Below are 23,606 nucleotides of genomic sequence, written 5' to 3'. Positions count from 1 at the left end.
GTCAAAGAAACATAAATATTCGCTGTAATACGAAAGTTACAACTCCCGCAATCTAAGTTTGCTGTACGTGCTATTTTGAATTACTTGAAAAATTGGCCAATCCTAAAGCATACGGAAATTTATTATTAGAGGGAAGTTTAAGGGTTGTTTATACATTATTTAAAAATAATCTGTCAAAAAAATAACAATTTTCGGTGAATTACAAAAGTTACAACCCCCGCAATCTAAGTATGCTATACGTGCTATTTTGAATTACTTGAAAAATTGGGCAAGCTTAAAGCATACTGAAATTTATTTTTAAAGGGCAATTTAAGGGTTGTTTATACATTATTTAAACATAATCAGTCAAAGAAACATAAATATTCGCTGTATTAGGAAAGTTACAACCCCCGCAATCTAAGTATACTGTAAGTGATAGTTTGAATTACTTTGAAAAATTGGGCAAACTTAAAGCGCACGGACATTTTTTATTAAAGGGCAATTTAAGGGTTGTTTATACATTATTTAAACATAATCTATCAAAGAAACAAAAATATTCGCTGTATTACAAAAGTTACAACCCCCGCAATCAAGCATAAAGCATACGGAAATTTGTTATTAAAGGGTAGTTCCTTCCGAAATCGCTGTTGAACCTTCTGCTTCTTCTTGCATTAAATTGTATGGTTCAGAGGCCTTCTGCTTTCTTCAGATCAGGAAAAATTCCTATTTTAGAGTGCCTAATGAAAGGATGTAGATCGCCGTCTGTGACCCGTTAGTCGTTCGTTTATGGTGGTAGCAACGGTGGCCAGACAAATCCTCATCTGATCATAATTTTGATACCGCCCTCCTGGAGTTCCCTTGTGTCCATGATACGGTGTAAGTCATGAATTAGAGCTGTGACAAATGGGTGCCTTTTTGGTAACAAGATAGGGGAAATGAAATCCTTCTTGTCTTCTCTACACCAAATTCGGGTTTCCACGCGAATGATGGGAGTCACGCTCCACATTCAACCGTTCCAGTTTATCTGTTACATCGGTGAAAGCTTCTTGTTGAAGAGGCCTCAGCTCAGCTCGTACACTTCCTCCGGTCGTAACTCAAAAATTGATAAAGAAGGCAGTCCAACCGTGGATCACAAGAATCCTTCGATAAGACGACGATTCCACCATCATCTGACTTTCTAACCTTATCCTAAGGTTACATGCTGATTTTTTTCTTCAATTTCTTCTTCTTTATAACTGGCCAACCATTAAAAGGTCGGAACAACCACTCAGGACTCTCCCACCATCTGGATCCAATAAATGAATGAGGGGTGCATCCTCTCGAAGGCAAGTCTGCTGGACCTGCGATATGGCAATTAAGTTATTACCTACGCATCCACAGACTTGCATTAATTACTTGTGACCCAATTCTCCTGAAATTTTAGCGTAAGGAACGCAAATTGATATCATGTGTGATTGTGTCAATGGGTCACTAATTTTGTCGGACGAAAACTGTTAATGTGGAAATGCGCTTTTTATAAGTCGTGTACGATTACTTTTTTAACTTGTTGGAATTTTGCTTTGTGGATCTAATCTTTTGCACTGTTATTTTAAAAGGTTCAAGGTTAAAACTTACATATGGCAATTTTAGGTTCATGTGCATGCAATCAATGCTAACCTTTTGAAACTGATCTTAAAATTGACACACAATTCGATTCCAGTGAATGTCTTTAGAACCCAATAAGTCCTCAAAATTGAACAATAAATTGATGCCTATAATTGAAGTGATAGTTTGCAAAGTGGTTTTAGTGAAGTAACCGTTTGAAATACGAAGCTTCATAACAAATACGACATACCTTGAAATTAGATATAAGGAGCTTTTGAAAGTCGTAATTCGAAACACGATTCTCTAGACTCTCGCAAATAGTTGTAGTTAATCTGTGCAAACAGTCTCACTTACACTGCTCATTTGCACGTTTAGTAAAATTATCACCACTTACAAGCGTTAGCTTACTAAATCCGAGGGCAATTGAAATCACTTGGCAAAATTTAATAGTTTCTCGCTCAAAGGAGCGCTTTTATGAAGTGCATGCAGATAGATTTGTCAGTATAGACTTTGGCGCAATCAGGACATTTTACCCTTTATTAAGCGGCAGAGCAAAGCGATGCAAGCTTTATAGAGAAGTCGATGGTGTCCGTCTGTCCGTGACCACGATAGCTGCCAAACGCCTTGCACCGATTTGGTTCAAACTTGGTCGATCTATACACGGTGTCCATTTTTCGAGTGCCACTATGGGGATCTCGCTTACCTTAAGAGATAGAAAGTTGGTTAAATGGGGGCAAAGTTGCCAATTTCCTTGCTGAATAACCATCTGAAAAGAAATTTAAAATATCATCAATAGTTTTGAAAATATCACAAAAAAACGAAACTTTCTGATTTTCGTTTTTAATTTTGTATGATAAACTAGTCGTGCTAGACATTTCTAATTAACACATTATTCGAACACTTTTCAATGGAGATTTCGAATGTGACATCTCGGTTTAAATAACTTTTAAGATGACAGAGAAACACGTGGCAACAAAACATTTATTTAGGGCAAAATACAGTTTTAATGCACTTTCTACTCGATAGTTAATTTCTGGTTCATTATTACTTGTAGCATCCATTATTACACCTAGATATTTAAAATGTTTCACTTGTTCTATTTTTGTACCACTGATATTTATGTTCATGTTTAGTTTTTCAGATGTTAAAGCCATTACTTTTGTTTTTGCTGTGTTTATCTTCATACCACTGTTTTCCAATTGTTGGTTCCATACTGTTAGATTATGTTGGAGATCTTTCTCAGTGTCTGCCAATATAGCTATATCATCTGCAAATGCACAGTGTGATATAAGTACTCTATTCATATTCTTGCAAAACTATTGAAGATATTATAAATTTCTTTTTAGATTATTATTCAGCAGGAAAATTCGCAACTTTGTCCTAATTTAACCAAGTTTCTATCTCTTAAGATAAGCGAGATCCCCATAGTGGCACTCGAAAAATGGACACCGTGTATACCATATGTAACAAGTCTATTTAAAATGGGTCAAATACAATGACCCCGTAAGGTCATGCCTCTCTGTCTCTGGCAAATGCTTGAACCAATTCGCTTAAAACTTTGCACAGCTGATGCCACATGTAACAAGCCTATTGAAAATGGGTCAAATCCAATGTCCCCGTGGAAATGGAGTTACAATCCAAGAAATTTCTGAAAAATGCTTTTAAGATGAAGGACATTGGTGAAGCAGATCATACTCTTGGGACAAAAATTACGCGTAATAAAGGAGCTGGGAAGTTATGGATTGATCAAGAGGGTCACCTACGAGAAATTTTGAAGAGGTTCTACATGGAAGAATGTCAATGCAAAATTGTCCAAGGAGCTTTTATCAAAGATGAAGATGAAGATGAAAAAAATTAATAATTTGGTAACGTTGACAAAACCCCAAATAAGTGGATAGGTTTCCACGCAGAGGTTAAAAAATGACATCGAAACAACTAAATATATACTGGGTGTAATCCATTAAATTTTTTACCAGGAATGAGCTAGGGAAGACCGACACACTGTTGCAGGACCCTGTGTAACATTTATTGTTCATTTCTCGCGCAAAGTTTAATTGCAAAATAGAAAAATTAAGATGTGGGTCGGAGGGGACTATGCATCAGATTCTTTTAGGGAATTTTGCGTGGAAATGGGTATTAACATCCAGTATAATATAGTGTACAATCCAGAGCAAAACTGTTTTTTTTGTGAAATTGCCCCCCCTCCCCCGGCCCCCAAATTTGTTTTTTCAATATCTTTTTTTTAGAGAAATGTGCAAACGAAAAATCGAAGGGTGCCTAAATGTGCCATCAATGTGCAAACGAAGGAAGTTTCATTATCTTAATAACTTCACGCGGGTAAAAATTCGTTTTATGAGCTTTGTGAGATGACAAGAGTAATTGAATAATACCGTTTATGCACAGGAGAAGGCGTTGCGATTCTATAAGAAAGCTTTGACGATGAAATAAAATACTAAACGAAGAAACCGCTCAAAAAGCATTGATCTTTGGAAATTTTCGTAATATTTCACTATGGCTGCTACTGTTGAAAGCAATAAAGAAAAGCAAACAGAACAGTTACTTCCATTACACAGTAGATTTCTTGCACAGAGATTGGTACTTGTTTCCTAAATTTCTCTTTTAAGTTCGATCGACTACAAACTTTTAGATAATACAATTACAATTATTTGATTCAGTGGACCGACACATTTTGCTTAAAGCTATTGATAAGTAATTCCCTGAAATGTCAGATTAATTTACATTTATACCAGAGATCATCCCCTTACATAAATTCGTAATTAATATATTACAACGCGTTTCAGCACACAATGGAAGGCCTAACATGAAATTCAACTGTAGTTTAACAAATTAATTTCCATTCTGTACTTATTTAGGGTAAAAGCCCTCGATCTTATAGTTGAAAGCATATTATTAGATTGATTTAAATTACAAGTGGAATTTAATTTAATTACTTGCTCGATCGTCTACATGACATCCTCTATTCTTATCGGTCTCCTGGTACGTGTCAGGGAGAAAATTCGCAAACACGTAATGCTTGTAAGATACGTTTTAGGTTACATTATTAATTTTTCTATTTCGGTGTTACAATGGGAATTTTCTACAAATGTTTTGACCAAAAACAGTGTTATAATAATAACTATTTATGTAACAAGTTGCAAATTGGCTGTCTTTGGCGCACTAGACGTGTATTTGTCCAATGAGCGCATAGTGTTACTCTAGGCTACCAGTTTAAAATTTGTCAACATAAAAAGTGTTGCCAACTTAAAAAATGTTAATTTTAATGCTTCCTATTGTTTCTGATTATTATTCTTTTCACCCAAATAGAAAAAATAGCATGCATCATTATTATACTCCTATTCTGTGGACACTCGTGGCCTCGCATCGCTCCGCCACTCGTGCCACAAGGTAATCGTGTTCGGTGGCACTTTTCTTTTGTTTGCGCCCTACTAGTTGTTCGACGGGTGACTTTAAGAGGTAAGAGGCATTTTACTACGTTGGGTTAGTAGAGAAACTGTTGTAAATAATTAATGCTTGTTATCGAGACTAAATAAGAAGACAGGAAAGCTTCGGAAAGAATCGGGTTATCCATTAACTGTTTTAAAGTGATCAAACAGAATATTTTAATTTCGAACAGTCACTGCACAAAAACAAAGACAAATTGTCCCTGATGGATTACTCATAAATTAACCCCCCCATACATAATATTGGAAAAAACTACAAAGACAATTTAAATTACTTCCAACAGGTTTACATAAAATAAGGGTAACTTGAACACATCAACGATTTGATTTTAAATAAAAACTCAACTCAACGTACATGCAGTAAGCAAGCGACAAACTACTAGGGAAATATAATATGGAGTAACATTTACCATGGATCTCTTACCCTCTGGTTTTGTTCGTCGCACGCTCGTCCCCTACCAGCCCTTAACTCTTGATACTGCGATATCACACATAGTAAGGCGTATACCTAGGAAAAAAACACACACATAAGAATACATGGTATGGATGGAAATAGGGAAGATTTGACGTGATGCTTACGTTTAATGATCCCACAAAAAAGTCGAAGGTAAAGACTATGGCGCTAAGAGGATTTATCTTCATCTGGAAATGAAAAAACAAGGCTTGGATTTCAATTTTCCAAATATACCCACCAATGTTGTGCGTAATGTTTTACAGATCAAAACACTGCTATTAACCCCCACCCCTCCTGTTTATTTGAATTTTTGAGGATTATTACCTTAGACCTTTGAATAATAATTTGATTGGAGGAGAAATTACGCATCAAAACTTGTCGCAGAAAATTTACCTCCAAAACATCGTCCCTGAAACGTTTGCCTTATTGTAAACTCGTCCCCTAAATAGGTGTGGGCAAAAAAAATCCACCGAAAATTTCCACTTGTGTAATGTCATGATGAGGGAAACTAAACTAACATATTCGCCATCCCGAAAATTCACAAAAAATTCGTCACTATAACATTTTCGGTTAAATGATAAAATTTTGCTTTTGAAATATTATCCCCATACAGCTCCCCACGTAAATAAATTACCCTTTAGCTTAGAAGCTACCCTCCGTCATATCACAAAAAAACCCTTCTTTAGGTAAAGATAGCGAATATACACGCTACCGGAAAATTCACTTTTCAATACCTGCCCCCGGCATACCTTTCCTAAAAAATTCGAACACGAAAGCGTATCCACCGAACCTAGTAAACTTGAGGCCAGTTAAATTCGCTCCAGAAAATTCTCCCCTGGACTGTTTGTCACCGGAAAACTTCACCACAGGTATTGAAACTCACATCGGCAACTTCTGGGCCCAAAAAACGCATTCGCCCTCGATAAAAATTCATCAACATTTACTGGAATATTGATCTGAATTCAGGCAAAGGAAATTCACGGCCGAAATCTCAATGCGCACAAAAAAATTCGCGAGGAAATATTGAAGTACTATATTTATTTAGGGCCGCGTTAATTTCCGATTCAAGTACTGTCATTTTACGGACCAGTTTTCTATTAAACGAAATCGTATTTTTAATACAAAATTTCAATTTTCATACATAACTTTTTATTAATACGAATGTGTCAGTTCTGACTGGTGTCAGGTATAAAGTGACAGGTAGCAGGTAGTGTTATTACTACTGTCATGGAAACGAAAATTTCCTGATATAAAAGAGACATAAAAATGGAGGTTTCATGACAACCAGGAAAAACTTGTTTGCAGAATTCGTCATTGCAATGTACGCCCTCAAATTGGATTTGTAGTTCGGTACAAATAAATTATGACAAAATTTCATCGCAAATGATTCTTTTTGCATTATACTGTGAGAAATGTCTATTTTAATATATTCAAAATCCCGATTCATCGCGGCCCAGGAAATTAGTCAAAATCCATGATGGCGCCGAAATTTTTCAATAAAATTTGGCAAAAATGTTTAAAATACAAAGATAAAAGTATAAAAAACAATTATAGACATTACTTAATTTTATTTTCAAAATGGTGTTTTTTTTTTAATAATTCAACCCTAAATAGGTAGTTAGTTATTAAATGGCAGCCATTTTGAAAAAAATGTAATGAGTGGTAATTTTTTATGCCTAATTTGATCTTTGTAATTTAAGCATTAATGATAAATGAAAAATAGCAAATTCAGCCGCCATTTTTGACTGATTCCGGAGGACAGATGTAATAGGGATTATAATTTGTTAAAATAGACACTTTTCACCATAAAATGCAAAAATTTGTGTTGCAATTTTGCCCCGGCCAATGGAATTTTTATACCTATTTGACTGTACTATTTCCAAAAAAACACCGTCAGAAAATTTGGGTTTGCTTCGAATAAACTTCGCATCAAGAGTAAATTCGGTCTTGCTGAAATAATAACTCGGCAGAAAGGATCGCGCACCAAACTGAACATTAATATCTACAGTGTAGGAGAGTCCGGGGACTGGGGAGTAAAGTGAAGTAAGTAAAACTCCTGCTGAAAACCGACCTAAAAAGCAAATAAATCAAAAAGATTGCAAGAGCGGTTTCTTTGGACGATTCTCTTGGCTCGAACTTACCTCAGGTAAGCTTAAGGGCAGATATTCTGAAACAAGTTCGAAATCGAAATATACCTGCCTTCTAGGGGTAAATAGAAAGTAAAATAGATAACTTCTGAAAAAAATTCCGGGTCCAAAAGTTACCCATAAATTCAGGTAATTTTAGCATTTTTCTTTGGAATATTGGACATCAAGTAATGTCAGTAGCTTTTGGTGCCGTAATGCTTACTCAACCAAAAATTCCGAAGCAAACTGGACCGTTTCGAAATACGTTCTTACATGAATATCCGAAGAAAAGACCTAAGGCGGTTTTATTTTAAAATTTCCTTGAAACAAATTCGAATTTATCGGAGGCGAGCTTTGACAGTAGCCAATAAGTCGGGAGTGAGTCATGGATCTTCGATCCTTGAATCCTTGATTCAAGGCATCATTCATTATAAAAGTGGATATCTCTATGAAAACGTAACGACAATAAGTTGATTCGGGAATACTCAGTAACGTAGCCACCATGGGACCCTAAGTGAAATGAAAAGTGGCGTTTCGACTCGGTTTTATCAATGAAACGTTTGTAGTTTTGGCTATCCAGAGGTATAATTTGTTTAGGGGGTGCTATTCGAAATTTGAAATTGAAAAATGTGAATTTTGGTAAAGGTCAATCAAACATTTAATTGTTTTTGATAAAGTACCTAAAAAAATTATGTAACTGTGGCAGAGGTCTTAACCTATGCCTCAGTCCAAAACTTAGCCGCCTGTGCGATTTAGTTTTTCTCAAAAAAAATTTCGAAAAACTCTCAAATTTTGAAGAAAAAAGGTTATTACAGCGAAATCGTTAAGGTTAGGGGTATAACATGTTACATAAAAAAAATTAGTATTTTTCAAGTGGGTTCCAAATCAGTCATAAAATATGATTTAAAAAAACGCAAGTTTGATACGCCACTGAAATACAGCACGCCCCTGGTGATCAAAAATATTTTAGAAATATGGCGACGATACATGTGTACAATTTTGCTCCAATACTTTTGTCCGTATCTTTTATAGTAAAGAAATTATGATCCGAGGGGTCTTAGGTGCTACAACCTGTGTATAAGTTGAATTAGTCATTAACCTGATGAGCACAGAATTTTAAATTAGCAGCACAAATTAGGACAAAATAAGCATGTATAAGGGTGCAACAGCATCATTTGATAAGCATGAATAAAAGTAAGCAAATGCTTATACTTGCAAAATTCAAAGTAAATACTCGTAAGTGCTCCTTCGCACTGTGCGACTTCATTTGACTTTTTTCAAACAATGATTAGACAGTACCTATATTAGGGTGTTCGGGGTAAATCAAATATCATCAAAAAACTGCAATAAATGTTACTTTTACTATTGTTATTTTGGATTTCCATTTACGAATAAGATTTCATTGAAAAATTCCCCTTCTAAAAATCGGATCGGATTCTTCACATCTTGTTACAATTTTCGCAGTTGTAAACAAGATGGTGACAATTTTCGATTCTCATTCCCCAGTCGCAATTTGGCGTTACATTTTTCCCAATTTTACATGATCAAAAAATCCCTATTTGCTCCCACAAGTAAATTCGATCTTACGTATTCACGCAAAAGAAAATTCGCCGCCGGAATATTTCGTAAAACAAACATGCTTTAAAGGTAAATTCGACGAACACCTGTCAAGGAAATGTCAATCCAATTTTGATGAGATTTTTCTGAAGTCAGTTTCCTTGGGAGCAGGCGCGTTCTCAGGTTTAAATGTTGCGATCATATTTCTGTTGAAAATATTCCCTGGGGACAATTCGTCGGAGTCGAATATTTGAATTAATCTGAAGCGCGCTTTCTAGGTGCGGTAAATTTACCGCATGCGCCCAATTTATTTGAAACATTGTAGTCATAGTAAAATACAAGACGATAAGAAACGATGCATTCTTTCTGATGATGAGAGCATGAATTGTAGAAACGCGCTATTGTACATTGTGCATATTTCAATCGCCATGAACTGAAAGTATGTTTCATTGATTTACACGGCGCTTGTGTAGATATTCAATTACAAAGTACAGCACATTGATTTACCATCCGCATTACATATTAGCACAACTTGTCTATGACGACGATAAAATAGATGCTGTAATTAAAATGTAATGAAAAAAAACCTACCGTATGGTCGATGAAAATGTAGATGCAGTGTGCTATGTCGACCATAATAAAAACGGTCACTGTCGCCACCCATGGAATTAATAACGCCCTTTTATCCTGCAATATGAATATCCGTTAATTAAATGTCAGAGCAACTTTATTATGCTACAAAGTTTTCGAACAAAAAAAAGTTTCTTTTCATTTCGCTGAATCGCTAGCGATATTTTTCCATTTAATTCAGATTGGGGGGTCGTTAGCTTAAAGAAAATGTAGGTTAAAACGCAAAAAAATCGTAACGTAATAAATAAACCGAGGGGCATTAATTAAGCAACTTCTTTTTGTCCACTTTTTCGAGTCTAAATCTCGGAAGACTTACCATGTAAAGGCCGTAGAGTAGCACTAGTGACGTGAATATTCCGCACGACGATATCGTCAGTATTAGCACAGTAAAAATCATGGAAACTGAAAATTATACAGAAGTTGATTTCAGAATTTCAGGATGCTGATATAAGAAAACCCACTTACTTACTTGGAGACGTTGTATCGGGATCTAGAATGCTGTGCTGCGGTTCGTGCGTGAAATTGCTTTCTAAGTAGATTACATCTTCGTGCAGAAATTTTGACATCATTCCAGCGGCCACCGAAAAGTAAAACTGGAACAAGGAAACGACAATTAAAATTAGTTATCGCAATGGAAATGCGCGTTGTGCAATCGATAGTCATTACTATTCATGTCACCCAAAGCTAATCTGCACCACAGATGCATAGTAAAGCATATTTCACTACCGGAATACCCCAGTTCATATCTACAAAATTTCACAGATTAAAATTTTAAATTTCACATTTGATATGTGAAAAAGATGCTTCGTTTCAAAGAAAATTTATTGACACGTTTGAGAATAAATTTTCACGCAGGGAAAAAACCGAGTAATATAAAGAACCGTAACCGTGTTCCTGTGATTGTAATGACAGTTTCATTCCTTTGAGGCGAAGTCGAGAATAAAGTAATATGTAGGTAAATTGCAGATTCCAGGTTATTATCCGAAATTTAATACGTACAAATGGAGAAATGTTCACATTGTTTCTGCGAAGCTTAAATTTGATCAATTTATTGTCTTTTACCGCTTTTGGCGCTGAATAGGTATCGAAAAGTATATTTTAAATATAGGTAATAGGAAGTTACAAGAAGCCAAAAAGCATTGAACATTCAATGAATGTATATTGTGTAATTAAAAATACGGAAAATTGAACAACTCATAAAAGCTAACTAAAACTACAATCAAAAGAATGACAATCAATTCGTCATTGCGCTTTTTTTGTACCCAGTGAGAGCAAAATGTAATTTTTTTATTGTAATTCCAGAAGGCAACGACTCCCTGACAAATTTGTAGAAGAAGCGGTATCCGACGGAAAAATCCATTGTGCAGTCCATATTCTTCTGTCTATTTTTTATTTTATTTTTTATTTATTAAACCCACACAATGCTTTTTAGAGGTGCCCCTGCAGAAGGTCTTAAGTTGTTCTATACTACTCCGGTTTTTACCTTACGGATTAGGAAAACTGAAATGAAAAATCACGATCGCGAATCGGTTCACTACGCATTGTATCAGCCAGGAATAACCGCCCCTATCTTGTTGTTTGCCTACATCTCATCTATAGAACGACAATTTTTAGGTGAGGTGTTATTTATGTAAAGTAAGGGTTGTAAATCATTTGTGACTGAAGTTAAAAAAGTCTAAGTAAAATTTGAAATTGAATGTTCTTAAGGATACCCATCTCTGGGCAATTTAAAGCCGTTAGTATTGCATGTATTTTTACCATTATGAACCCATTAGAATTGGATAGAAAAAAGCACTTTTTCATTTACAGTTAGGGTCCATTATAATTATTATTAAGGTAACTTGTGTCTAAAAATACACAAAGACCGTGGCCACGAAAAAATTCTAAGGAAAGAGGACACTCAGGCACTCGATAATTAAAATAAAAAAGAAAATCTTAAATTAATTAGGCCCCGTTGTACAATGCTGGTTTAAACTTCAGATTAGTTTAACTGACAGATTTCAGAAACGCGATCGGTCAACTTGTGAAATATTAGCAAATCAAATCCTTTAACTCACAATTTAACTATTTAAACTGACACTGTACAACTGGACCTTAGAGTTTTTTTCTCTAATAATCCAAACAATATGGTCGTAAAAAGTTTGCGATGTTCAGACGTACTTATCAAAGACACAAAATCACTCGGTGACGGCTTCAGGAAACTACACTTTTTGTAAAAATTAAACTTAATTAAATGACTCAAACAGCCTTAATAAATAAGATGAAATAATTTTTGGGGGCTGCTCGGACGGTAGAAACTTTTAACGTTCACTAACCAGAGAACTACTTTATTTACTGACACTTGAATTAACTTCTTCTGAATATGGAAAAACCGTTTTAAAAACTTCACTTGACGATAACTTAATTTTTTTACTCCTCTTCTCGGAGTCCACAATCCTAGGATTGGTTGGACGCAGTTCTCCGCCCTTTCCTTCTTTCATTAAATCTTTATTTAAGATTGCTTAACTTTTTCTGTCCATTTTATTTCGTAACGGACACTGCGCCTTCAACAAAACAAAGAGGACTGACTGTCCTAAAAGTGCAATAAAGCTTTTGGAAATGAGGTGGAAAGTACTTATAGTACTGACTACTGGAGAACGTTTCTATTGCTTTTGAAACTGTCTCAACTGTTTTCTAAGGGACTCATTTTAGAGCTTTAGGGTGAAGATAATTTTTAAAACATCAAACGAAAGAACGTTTCGTCTTCGGATCTCATTATCCTAACTAATCAATTAAACCTTTATTCCCGTATGATTCAATGCGGATTTGTGGGTGGTGTAGTGCCCGTATACAATTGCACACAACAGTTTATTTAAACAATCGGAACTGCATGTGCATTTTTAATATCAAACACAGTATAGATGTTCTACAGTTCCCTACGTTTTCTGTAGCCTGAAGGATCAAGATCGTCCTTATGGATTTCTTGCTCTCAGTGGCAGCTTTGTGTTTTACTGAAAGCTTTACCGAAACTACAATACAAAGACATGCTTTACGATTCGTTATACCGTAAATCGAAATGCGGATATTACTGTATTTTATAATTTCAGTGATTTGTGTGATTTTTCGTTTTGTGTTATTACAAATTATAAATTTACTAAAGATTGTTTTGAGTCTCAAAGGTTTTACGTTAAATAAATTTTATATAAAGGCATCTGGCGTCCTTTGATTTGAATAAAAATAGGCCTGTTATTATATCAAATGCCATATGCGAGAAAAGATCAGATTCGTATCAGACGGTCCGATATCATATTGTTAAAATCAAGGAATGTTGAGTGCAGTTAATGAAAATAAGAGTGGTTTCAATAATCCATGACTCAGGACTCGATTAAATTTGCTAAATTATTTGCTTACTCCCACACTTAAAGGCCCCTAAAAGTTGTTCAACCCTTAAATATAGCGTTCGTCCTTTCTTTTAAAATAAGGTTTACTGATTCAGCACAGTGCATTTTAAGCCGTCGAAAACCTTTGCATTTTGTATATCGTATTCGCCTGAGACACATTTAGAGTAAAATTTCCACTTACGTTATTTTGTCAACGGGAGAATCGTAGGTGCAATTACAATTTTTCTCTTTTCTTGTAGATAAGTAGGAAGCATTTTGTCTCCTAGTCCTAATCCCAGTTTCTTGATCCAGCTGTACCTATCCTATAATCTATTCAGTTGGAATAAGAAAGTGGCGCATAAGGAATAGAACGTAAGCGAACATGGAAAAATTCGAAATCCTCGTAGCTAATGTAAATTTAAACGAATGTAAAAATAAAACCGAACCATAATGGTATGTATGAAACGTAACTGTACATTCAAAAGAATCCTGAAAACAAACATAACAATTCAGCTTTTAAAACGTTTTAGTTGTTCCTCACCCCCACATTCGGGTTCCATCACTAATGATAATTTTCTCGAAAAAAACAACCCCCCTAAGATTACAGTGTGCTCGAGAGATGAGTGATTTATTCGCGTTTTAACAGGCAATAAAATTCTTTGTATGGTAATTTAAGTAATAAAGAAAAAATTTATGTACAATTTCTTTCGGAAATTTGGCGAAATTATCTAATAATTTACTTTTTTGTATTTATGCGCGGTATGCGGTCTACGAGCCGATGTAAAATTAACATAACGGCGTTTCCATTCAGAAAATGAAAGTCTATATCGCACAAAGTTTTACGCGTTTGTCTAGCGAATCGCTTTTTAAGAAAATTTATGGGATATTCTAATGGAATAAAGTCTACGCTTTTATTAAGTCATTTTGTCGGTGTCATTCTGTGATTTAATACGGAGAAGGGTACGTTGGAGTGTTTTAAGGACGCGAGTCACCTGCCTATTATTAAATTATAGGGAAATTTGACACACACAATTTGGCACCCATTTAGGAACTAATTCTGATACGAATGTTTCGTTGCGTTACCAAAGTCGGTAGTTAAAATTGCAACAAAAAGCTTAGTATAAATTGCTAATTGGTTTAGGCATTGTTTGCAAGTAGAAATAATCGGTTTCCTGAAGGGTGGCATAGAAGGAACCTCCATGAAGTTTTCCCAACCAGTAATTCATTCTTAATTGCTACATCTTTGGTACAAAAAGTTATTTGTACCCTACTGCTAATAATTTAAGGCGACTAGGGGTGCATATCGTTTGTACTTTGTTTGTACTTATTTGTACACAAAGTAGTTAATTATATCCTAGATTATATCCTACTGCTCTTTGAGATATGAGTGATTTTTTTTAATTCGGACATTTTGATTCCACAACAGTATTTTTAATCTTCCATTGTGGTAGTATGTGTTTTCTTGTTAGGTGTATTAGAGCCTCTGGAATCTATTGCATGTTCCAACGAAAACTGGTTTTTATTATTGGCGCTATGAAGTCTGCTAAATTAGCAAATTTTAAGCATTTTTTCAGGATTACGATGAATAAACCTGAAAAGCATCGGTATATTGAAATATTATTCAACAAAATAACTTTTTTATGGAAAGCTACGCATATTACTACATACTTTGTTACAAAATGAAATTCTTTCTAAAATATATAATATGCGCCACGAGTACCTAATGGTTGGGGTCGTGAAAGTCCCCAACAATAAAACATTCATTATTGGTATAGTGCAGGTTTTCATGAGGTTAGTTGGAATTAAAACGATCGTTTGCAAAATTAATCACTTAAGCTCACACATCGTTTTACCTATTAAGACATTGCCTAGCCATCCAATAATTATTTCGAACCACTCCTTTGGCGACTTCTTGACACATTTGATAACGAAACTTTTACAGTTTTTGAAAAAATAGTCAACATAAAATTAAACAATAACCAAACAGTGGTTTCATTACCCATCCAATACGGAGGCCTTAGAATTCGAAAAATTGCCGACATTTCTCCAAGCGATTTCTTTTCTTCTGCGAATGGTATAATCTGCTCTATACCTTGTCTCTCAACGGAGTAATAGATTTAAATTAGATCAGACGGTTACAGTGAAACTTTGAAAGTTTGCAGATATATATTTGACTGTACTTTGTAACGAGAGCATTTAGGTTTGAACTAAAATTTTTGAATTTAAATTTTAAATTTAAGTGTCTTCTCGGGCAAATTGTGGTCGTGATGATGAAAAGGGTCGTGAGGATGTAAAGAATTTATATGGATGATTGTGGTCAATGGAATATGCGTCATTTGTTCCTTACTTCATTAATTGGTTCAGTCAAGATAGTGGGGTTCGGGTTCAAATTCAGTCTGTTTTAATGGGGATATAGTATTACATTAGGGAACTCATCATGGGACAGTTTTAGGAATTGAGTAGCGACCTTTAAAAGCTTCTGAGATTGGTAACAAGGAGAAACTAACCAATGAAAATTTAAACATAGCTATTTTGAGGATAATCCGCCGTTGGTGGTGTTCAAAATTTCACGATGTAATTAAGAGGAGAATTGGTTTTGGAGAACTTTGAACTATTAAATTTCGAAGCGCCCACTACAGTCGTCTAGAGAGATTCGCATGTTGATCGTTGGGGCAACCAGAGAGTTTATCTCTTATATCAGAAGTGACCGATTTTGAAGGTCTATTTTTGGGAAGTTGAACCGTTTTGATCGGGAATCGTAATTTATACGGAAGTTTTAAATCTCGTGAATAAATATTTGGTGGAAGCGTGCAAAATATTACCTTTGGATGTCTAAATCAAAGTTTCATCTTAGGTGCGCAATACAGTTTCGATAAATTCGTGCACTAACTAGGAAATGTTTGTACGAGGACAAATGAAGAAAAATCAGAGGTCAAGTAGCGCGTTCGAATAAAAAAACTTAACCCGAAGTTCGAATCCTGTAAAAAATAACGCATCATAAACACGCGTCTCAAGTAACGCGAACAATTTCCAAGCGACAGATTAAAAATAAACGCATCGTAATCGTGAAGGAAGACTTTCGCATTAACCGGAATTTAAAGTATACGGTGTGGAAACAAAAACTTTCCCCTTTCTGTAAAGAATCAGTAAAATTAATTGTGTGGTTACGACTCTATTCACTAAATTCTGTGCTAGTTAAGAAGTTTCACTCAGTAAAGAAAGAAAGACAACACGATAACAACCCCCAACACTTTGTTATATTCTAAAATTTTCCCGGAGTCTACAATTTTTAGCAGATTTTAAGACGGCAACCGTTTACCGTCTAATTGTTATACACTTGAAATCAGGAGTCTGTGGCCCTTAGTCATTGATTTGTGAATTAATTTCAGACATACGCAGACATATACAGCCTCCTGATTTCGAGTGTACGCAGTTTGTTCCATTGTACAATCACTGTAATATAAATTGTTCTTTGGTGAGGTCGTTTGTTAAAGTTTATGAAGAGAAATAAAAAATTCTCTTTTTCAATTTAATAAAGTGTAGATATTTGGAGAATTTACTAAAGGGGGCCAATTTATATAGCTTATTTATTGGAAATATTTCATGATGATGTACAGGTATTTATATAACGACCTATTGACAAGGGTGTAATTTTCTTTTAAGTCATTTATTTTGAATTTAATTTCTGTTCATGTAATAAAATTCTTGCTTGTAAGAAGTTCTGAGATTAATAATGGTAACATGTATTTGTAATAATGAAAATTAAGGGTATTTTGAATGTTTATTTCATTGTTAGAAAGTAAATAGGGTTAGGAATAAGAAAGAGTTAGAAAATGTGCTCACGGATTTAAAAAAGAGAGAGGTTTAAATGCGGTTTGTAAAGGAGTAGAACTGGAAATGAGGTTTGTAAAGGAGTAGAACTGGATTTGATTTTAACAATATGGAATTTAGCGTATATTGCTAGGTATATGTTTCCCTCGCTCGCTATAGAAGAAAGATAAAGCTCATACTTCGAAGGAATGCATAAGTTGTCGTATAACCAGTAATCCTAACAAAATAGGAGGAAATAGTTACTGCGAGTGAAATTGTGTAAAGAAACCATTTGCTTTTTCATAATATTAGTGATACATGAAATATGCAGTTTAAAACATGTTTTTAAGTTATGTTTGTGTATATACAATTTGAAGGTTTCTGAAATACACTTATGTCAACTACATCCAAAACCTTGCATTTCGTAATAATTTGGTACGAGGTAGATTTTGAACATAAAAATATGCTATATTACTGGTAGGACCATATCATTCACCGACCAAGAAGCGATGATCTGTTGAAATAAAGTTCACAATTTTACTTACATGACTTACGTGCACAAATAAAACTCTTACAGGTCTTTCGTGTTTATTCAATTTTTGCTTGTCCATTTTACACAAGAATATTTCATCAGATAGTGTACACGTAAATTTATGGAAGACTATGTTTAATTGCATACGTAACTTTAACTTATTCAGATAACCTTTAACCCGAGTCATTGACTGAAACTTCTTATAAAACAAATGCAAATTAAACTATTCTATCGATTAGAAATTTACATAGAAAGAATAGGTTTAAGCAAAAACTCGAAAATTTTCCTAATATGGAAGGAGCGTTTACCTCCGACCTAATTACCTAATCTTAAGTTTCATGCAACTGGGACCTATCTTTATGTAACATCATAATTAGGAAGACACGTATCTTTTGCAGTTAATTTAAATGCAGCAAGAGTTTTGTACGTTTGTACCAATATTTGTAATTTATTATAATTTTGCTTTTCTAATTAACGGTACGGGTCGTAGACTGTAGTTGGAATGGGAAAGCTTATAATAACGCTCCTATTTTATTGGATGCGCGTATAGCTCATAGTGTACAGAATAGGCACTTTAGTTTTATAGGTCGTTTCGAGTATCGACAACAATTTGGATTACGTCAATCAATATCTGCCCGTATTCGTCTATGTTAGTGCATCGCATCTGTCCGTGACCGGATTATAATCCTCCTCTCGTTTTTTGAGTGACACACCACTTCACCGAGCGCGACAGGAATTATTCAATTTTGATATTTTCACTACCTCTATCTAGGGCGACTTTTTTAACTCAACAGAAACACGTTTAGTAGAGCACTTCTCGAGTGCCTTCCATACATAAAAGATATACTGACGACCGCATTTAGGCGCTCAGATCACTAGGTACCTGAGAACATTTTTTTCAGATAAGTAAACAAAAACGCTTTACTTTTATCAAATATACTGCTGTATCCCTTCAGTCAGGAGCATAAAGAATAAGTGCTGTTCCCCACGTTGGGCGCCAAAAATTATTGCTGTATGCATTGGCATGATTTCATTATACACCAACCAAATTACACTTGGCTACCTAGATCAAAAGTACACAAATTAAGTCTTGTAACAAACCCCCATCATCCTATAAAGTTTTAAATTTTAAATAACTAAAGATCTCAGGGTCCTGCTGGGTTCCGAAACGCTGGAAAACCTCAATACTGACGTATCAAAATCTTGACGTTTGGGAAGTCAGTAATTCAAATGAAACAACTAATTTTACATATGTTACCTAGGAGTTTTGAGAATTTTAAATCTAGTTGGATGTTGTGACGAATCGATAATTCTAATTTTGTATCGAAACTTAATAAAGAAGATACATGTACTTACTGCCAAAAATGGACACTAGGTGAGAAGCTGTAGAAAATGGATCACAGATGGTCATCCAAAACGCAGTAGTACTAGGGATAATGCTGAAAGTAATGCAGCAGTCACAGGTCGCACTAGTCTCTATAGATAATAAAGTTTTAGCTACTGAACCAAATTCAGCGTTGACAGGAACCCCGCCCACTCAAAAATAAAAGGTAAAATGAAATAAATAAAATAAAAAGTTCAGTTTCTGGACGCGATTATGAGCTGAGTTAGTTACAACAGCGATCTACATTTTGAATAGGACTGTAAAGTCGTCAGGAGATGGTATAAATCCTCATGAAGTGTGGTATAAGATGAAACTCCGGATAAAACACCTTCGAATCATCAGTTCGGCCTGCTATTTCCTTGTTTTAGATCAGAAAAAAACTGAAAATAGATACAAAAACTGAAAAATACTACTGGAGATGAACGATGTTGTTTTATTCCGAGTTGTCAAATTTAAGGTAAAATGAAATAAATAAAATAAAAAGTTCAGTTTCTGGACGCGATTATGAGCTGAGTTAGTTACAACAGCGATCTACATTTTGAATAGGACTGTAAAGTCGTCAGGAGATGGTATAAATCCTCATGAAGTGTGGTATAAGATGAAACTCCGGATAAAACACCTTCGAATCATCAGTTCGGCCTGCTATTTCCTTGTTTTAGATCAGAAAAAAACTGAAAATAGATACAAAAACTGAAAAATACTACTGGAGATGAACGATGTTGTTTTATTCCGAGTTGTCAAATTTAATGAAGAAACTCAAGAATGCGAAGAAAACGCTAAAGTATTCTTCAAGAGTACTGCATTAATTACATGATGCTACTGTGAGGTAAAAACGGATCAGTGTTAAAGGTTTGAGAATATCTCACTCAATCTGTTCTCTACTATCATAAGTGCATTAATGTTCAATGGAATTTACCACATAAGAAAAAATACAATGCTGAAAGGACGCCACACGTTGTTGGTAGGCTTAAATATTTATTAAATAAGTAAAATAAAAGTGATAGTTCTTATAGAAATAAATTAAGATCAGTAAGGTCCACTAGCTCCTGGAGTACCGTATTTACTTCCTCCGGAAGTGGTGTACGAAATTCCCGTTGATCCAGATCCGAGCCCACCGTGTCCTCCATGAACCAAACCGTGACCCCTTGAGAAACCGTGTCCACCGTGATGTCCATCTTCTAAAGTTTTCACAAACGTATTTTTGTCTTGAGAAACAACATGTTCGCCACCACCGTGACCTCCAAGAGTTTCAGCAACAGCCCGCTCGGCGTCGTGTTGGTTGTCGTATTTGAGATAGTAGACTTCGGGTTTGCTTTGCACAGTGTTACCTCCTGCAATGCCGGATGGAATGGTAATTGATCCGTGAGCTTCTTGTTTTTTGGATAGCACATAGACCGTGGTTTTGTCTTCGGACGCGCCTTGAGGGGCAACAATTTCGGGTATGATGGACGAACTTGCGTCGGGCGACTTGACGAACAGTACGCGGGTTTTTATCGGGGCTGCACCCAAACGGATTTGGAGGCGCGTGTGGCCTGCACTTGGTGCGCCGTAAAAGTGTACTTGACTATCAGCAGCACCGGGCAAAGCATCTCCACTGCCATGCTCGTAAGCGTTGGCGTCATATGAGATTTTAGGGAAATAACTTACTTCTCCATGACCGCTGCTCGCACCCTGACCACCGAAACCAGGTTGTCCTACCGAAAAATGGCTGCCGCCGCCTGCACCTCCCGGACCAATGCCGAAACCACCATGACTTGGATAATAACCACCTTGGCCTTGTCCATATCGGAAAGCACCACCGCCGTGTCCACCTAACCCTCCATGTCCACCTAATCCTCCATGTCCACCAAACCCTCCATGTCCACCTAACCCTCCATGTCCACCAGAGCCATATTGATGGTAACTGCTGCCCGATCCGTAGTACCCACCCGGTCCACCACCAACGGGAAGATAGCTCCCGGTAAGCGCACCAGCAAACGCTGCGTTAACCAAGTAAAATAATACCTTCAAGAAAATCAAATTAGCAGAGTGGAGTTCCATCAGCTTAACTTACCAAAGCAGACTTCATTGTTGCTAACACAGATCAATGTGATACCCTCTGAGAATATTCGCACATTTAAAGCAACCTCCCCACCGTAGCTCTTCACCATAAGACAATATCCGTATGAATATTATGCGTTTAAAGTGATTACCAAAATTGTTACAAAATTTTTGAATAATTCGATTTGTCCCGATTACAACTATTAAGCGAGATGTATTCACTTTTACGTGGCCGTTGCAACAACACAAATTTAGCACGAAATTTGCACTGCATTTTCGTTTACACACGCGGATGTATTTGTTTGGTAGTCGAGGGGTCTGATTTAAGCGTAAACATTGACATAGGGGTAACGCTAGGCTATTTGTCCAATGAATTATAGCAAGTTTCGCATTATTTTGCATAATTTAAAGCGCGCAAATGTGTGTTTAGGCAATTGCAGGACGAGAAACAATTTATCTTTAACTCGCTGACGAGTGGTCCGTCTAACGAATTTATTAATTAAAAATTTCCTAAAAACCGAGCTTTTCAAGAGGGAAGTTTTTTGTTTTAACAGTGGACCGAAACGAGTTGCCGGCTTTAAATCTAATTACTTTCCGTAATAATGTTTCGTAACTTTAATGCTTACGGGTTAATTTGCATAACCTAAATAAATTAAAAAAAGAATTTTCCTTTGACGACATTAATTTTTTTCTTATTATGGGGTAAAAATCGTGTCATTTTAATGAGAGCTGTGGTAATGACGTAAATTTATCAATTTGTTTCAGGCGGTTGTGTTGTAGTGTAAGATCTGATTAATGTAGTGTTTAACGTTTATTGACGAAATGTCAGGGATTCTCACCCTTTTCATCCCTTGTCACTATGTGCTTAACGAAGGTAGGAGGAACCCCAGCGGTGATAAGACAAATAGGCATGCAAGTTTTTAGTCATTATCGCTGGGAGCGTAGTCGAAAGTTGTTTCATGTTCATCAATTTATCAGTTTCCGCATTTACTGTTTCGGTACCATCAATAATTTGAATAATCGAATCACCCCAAAGTTAATCTCCTACATTAACAACCCAATGAGACCTAGTAGATATGAATGGTTCCGCTTCCACTGGGGTGTGGGTAAAACGCGGACTCGGGCTCGGACTTGGTGGGTAAAAGCCGGACCCGGACCCGAACTTGGTTCGTACAAACCGGACCGGAACCCGGGTTGAGATTTTGTGGACAAAAGCCGGACCCGGACCCGAACTAAGCCACGGTCAGGAATCACTTTTGTGGCTTTCTTGTAGTGAGCCTTTATAGTTTTATTATTTTTAGCAATACATGTTTCTGAACTATACAGGGTGGTGACTTGCGTAACGCATCATAGGGATTTCAATGTAAAATTCATAACATGCAATTATTGGCTCCACAAATTATTTTAGAGCAAAAATGTATTAAGGTTTTTTGTAGAAAAAAAATTTTTACGTCAATTAACCGTATTAGTTTTCAATGTTTTGCATAATAAAGATGGAAAGTTGGAAAATAAAACCCCCATCTTTTTCAATAATCTGTGATGCCATGGAATTTTATAATACAAAAACTACGCCAATATCCGTCATGCCATGGAATGTCCGCTATAAAACAAATCAAATTCTATCAAAAAGTATTATATTTAGAACATCGAATTCAACATAAAGAAAGACCAAATTACTAAAAACGGTTTCCTAATATAACAAATTACAATAACTGTTCGAATAAGCCACCATTAACTGCAGGACAGTACCCAAGTCGATCATAAAATCCATTTCGAACTGCTGCTAATTGATAACTGGATATCTTTTTGTTTTAGAAAATTCCATGGCATCGCAGATTATTGAAAAAGACGCGGGTTTTATTTTTCCAATTTTCCGTCTTTGTATGAAAAAAGTTGAAAACTAATACGGTTGATTGGCGTAAAAAAATGTTTTCTACAAAAAACTTTAATACATTTTTGCTCTAAAATAATTTGGGGAGCCAATAATCGCATGTTATGAATTTTACATTGAAATCCCTATGATGCGTTACGCAAGTCACCACCCTGTATAAATAAATAAAATACGAGTGCAATAATTTCAAGATGGTCCCGCATCCGTAAATGCCGGATGTGTGCGCCACTTCTTGGTTTTTTAAATAGAAACATACCATTCTCTGTTTTTTAACCCGCCGCAAAATCTTTTAGTAAAGAATTGGGTAAACTTTCAGTTGAAAAATCAGGCGACCAACGAGCAGGTGCATTTTTCGTACAACGCATAGCGTTAGAAATACAGAGAGGAAATTCTGCAAGCGTTCTGGGTACCGTGGAAAATTCATCAGAACTTGAAGAATTATTTTCCTTGCCACAATAGTGCCTTAAATATTATTGTAATGTATTTTATGTAAAATATAGTGTGATATTAGAAAAAAAAACTTTTCTCTAATAATTTGAAAATGCAAGGGTTAATTCAAAAATTCATATCTCTTAAACTAATAGCTCAATAACTACCAGAACTATACAAAATGTTAATAAAAGTGGCCTCAAAAATTTACCTTTACACTCATTTCTGGCATCACAAATAGTAATTGCAACTTGCAATTATAAAATGGCAGCAACTCTGGAAACTTTTTCAAGACTTTCGGCAGTCACTAAAAAAATCCTTAGACTTTAAGGATTTGAGTATTAAATAAGACGAGCGATATTGAGATAAA

At 35.6% G+C, this 23,606-nt stretch overlaps 2 protein-coding genes across 2 annotated transcripts in view; both read right to left on the bottom strand.

The window, feature by feature from the left end:
- LOC116174031 overlaps positions 1 to 17,579 on the bottom strand; it is a 30,427-nt gene extending 12,848 nt beyond the window's left edge. The window contains exons 1-7 of the mRNA XM_031491807.1: positions 17,506 to 17,579; positions 10,261 to 10,384; positions 10,108 to 10,193; positions 9,753 to 9,848; positions 5,604 to 5,666; positions 5,449 to 5,532; positions 2,267 to 2,329 (exon numbers count right to left, since the gene is read on the bottom strand). Of these exons, the coding sequence (XP_031347667.1) occupies positions 2,267 to 2,329; positions 5,449 to 5,532; positions 5,604 to 5,666; positions 9,753 to 9,848; positions 10,108 to 10,193; positions 10,261 to 10,384; positions 17,506 to 17,571 (582 nt within the window). The 5' untranslated portion in view covers positions 17,572 to 17,579. The remainder of the gene's footprint in view (positions 1 to 2,266; positions 2,330 to 5,448; positions 5,533 to 5,603; positions 5,667 to 9,752; positions 9,849 to 10,107; positions 10,194 to 10,260; positions 10,385 to 17,505) is intronic.
- Positions 17,580 to 19,814: 2,235 nt separating this feature from the next.
- On the bottom strand, positions 19,815 to 20,951 carry LOC116174030 (uncharacterized PE-PGRS family protein PE_PGRS36-like). Its single transcript, XM_031491805.1, has 2 exons — positions 20,930 to 20,951; positions 19,815 to 20,880 (listed from the first exon to the last, which is right to left on the bottom strand). Exons 1-2 carry the CDS (start codon positions 20,942 to 20,944, stop codon positions 19,903 to 19,905), a joined length of 993 nt encoding a protein of 330 aa, XP_031347665.1. The 5' UTR covers positions 20,945 to 20,951; the 3' UTR covers positions 19,815 to 19,902.
- Between the last annotated feature and the right edge of the window lie 2,655 nt (positions 20,952 to 23,606).

The sequence above is a fragment of the Photinus pyralis genome, unplaced genomic scaffold, assembly GCF_008802855.1.
Source record: "Photinus pyralis isolate 1611_PpyrPB1 unplaced genomic scaffold, Ppyr1.3 Ppyr1.4_LG6, whole genome shotgun sequence".
NCBI lineage: Eukaryota > Metazoa > Arthropoda > Insecta > Coleoptera > Lampyridae > Photinus > Photinus pyralis.
Note: the sequence above shows the minus strand (reverse complement) of the source record. Positions and strands in the feature narration are given on the sequence as shown.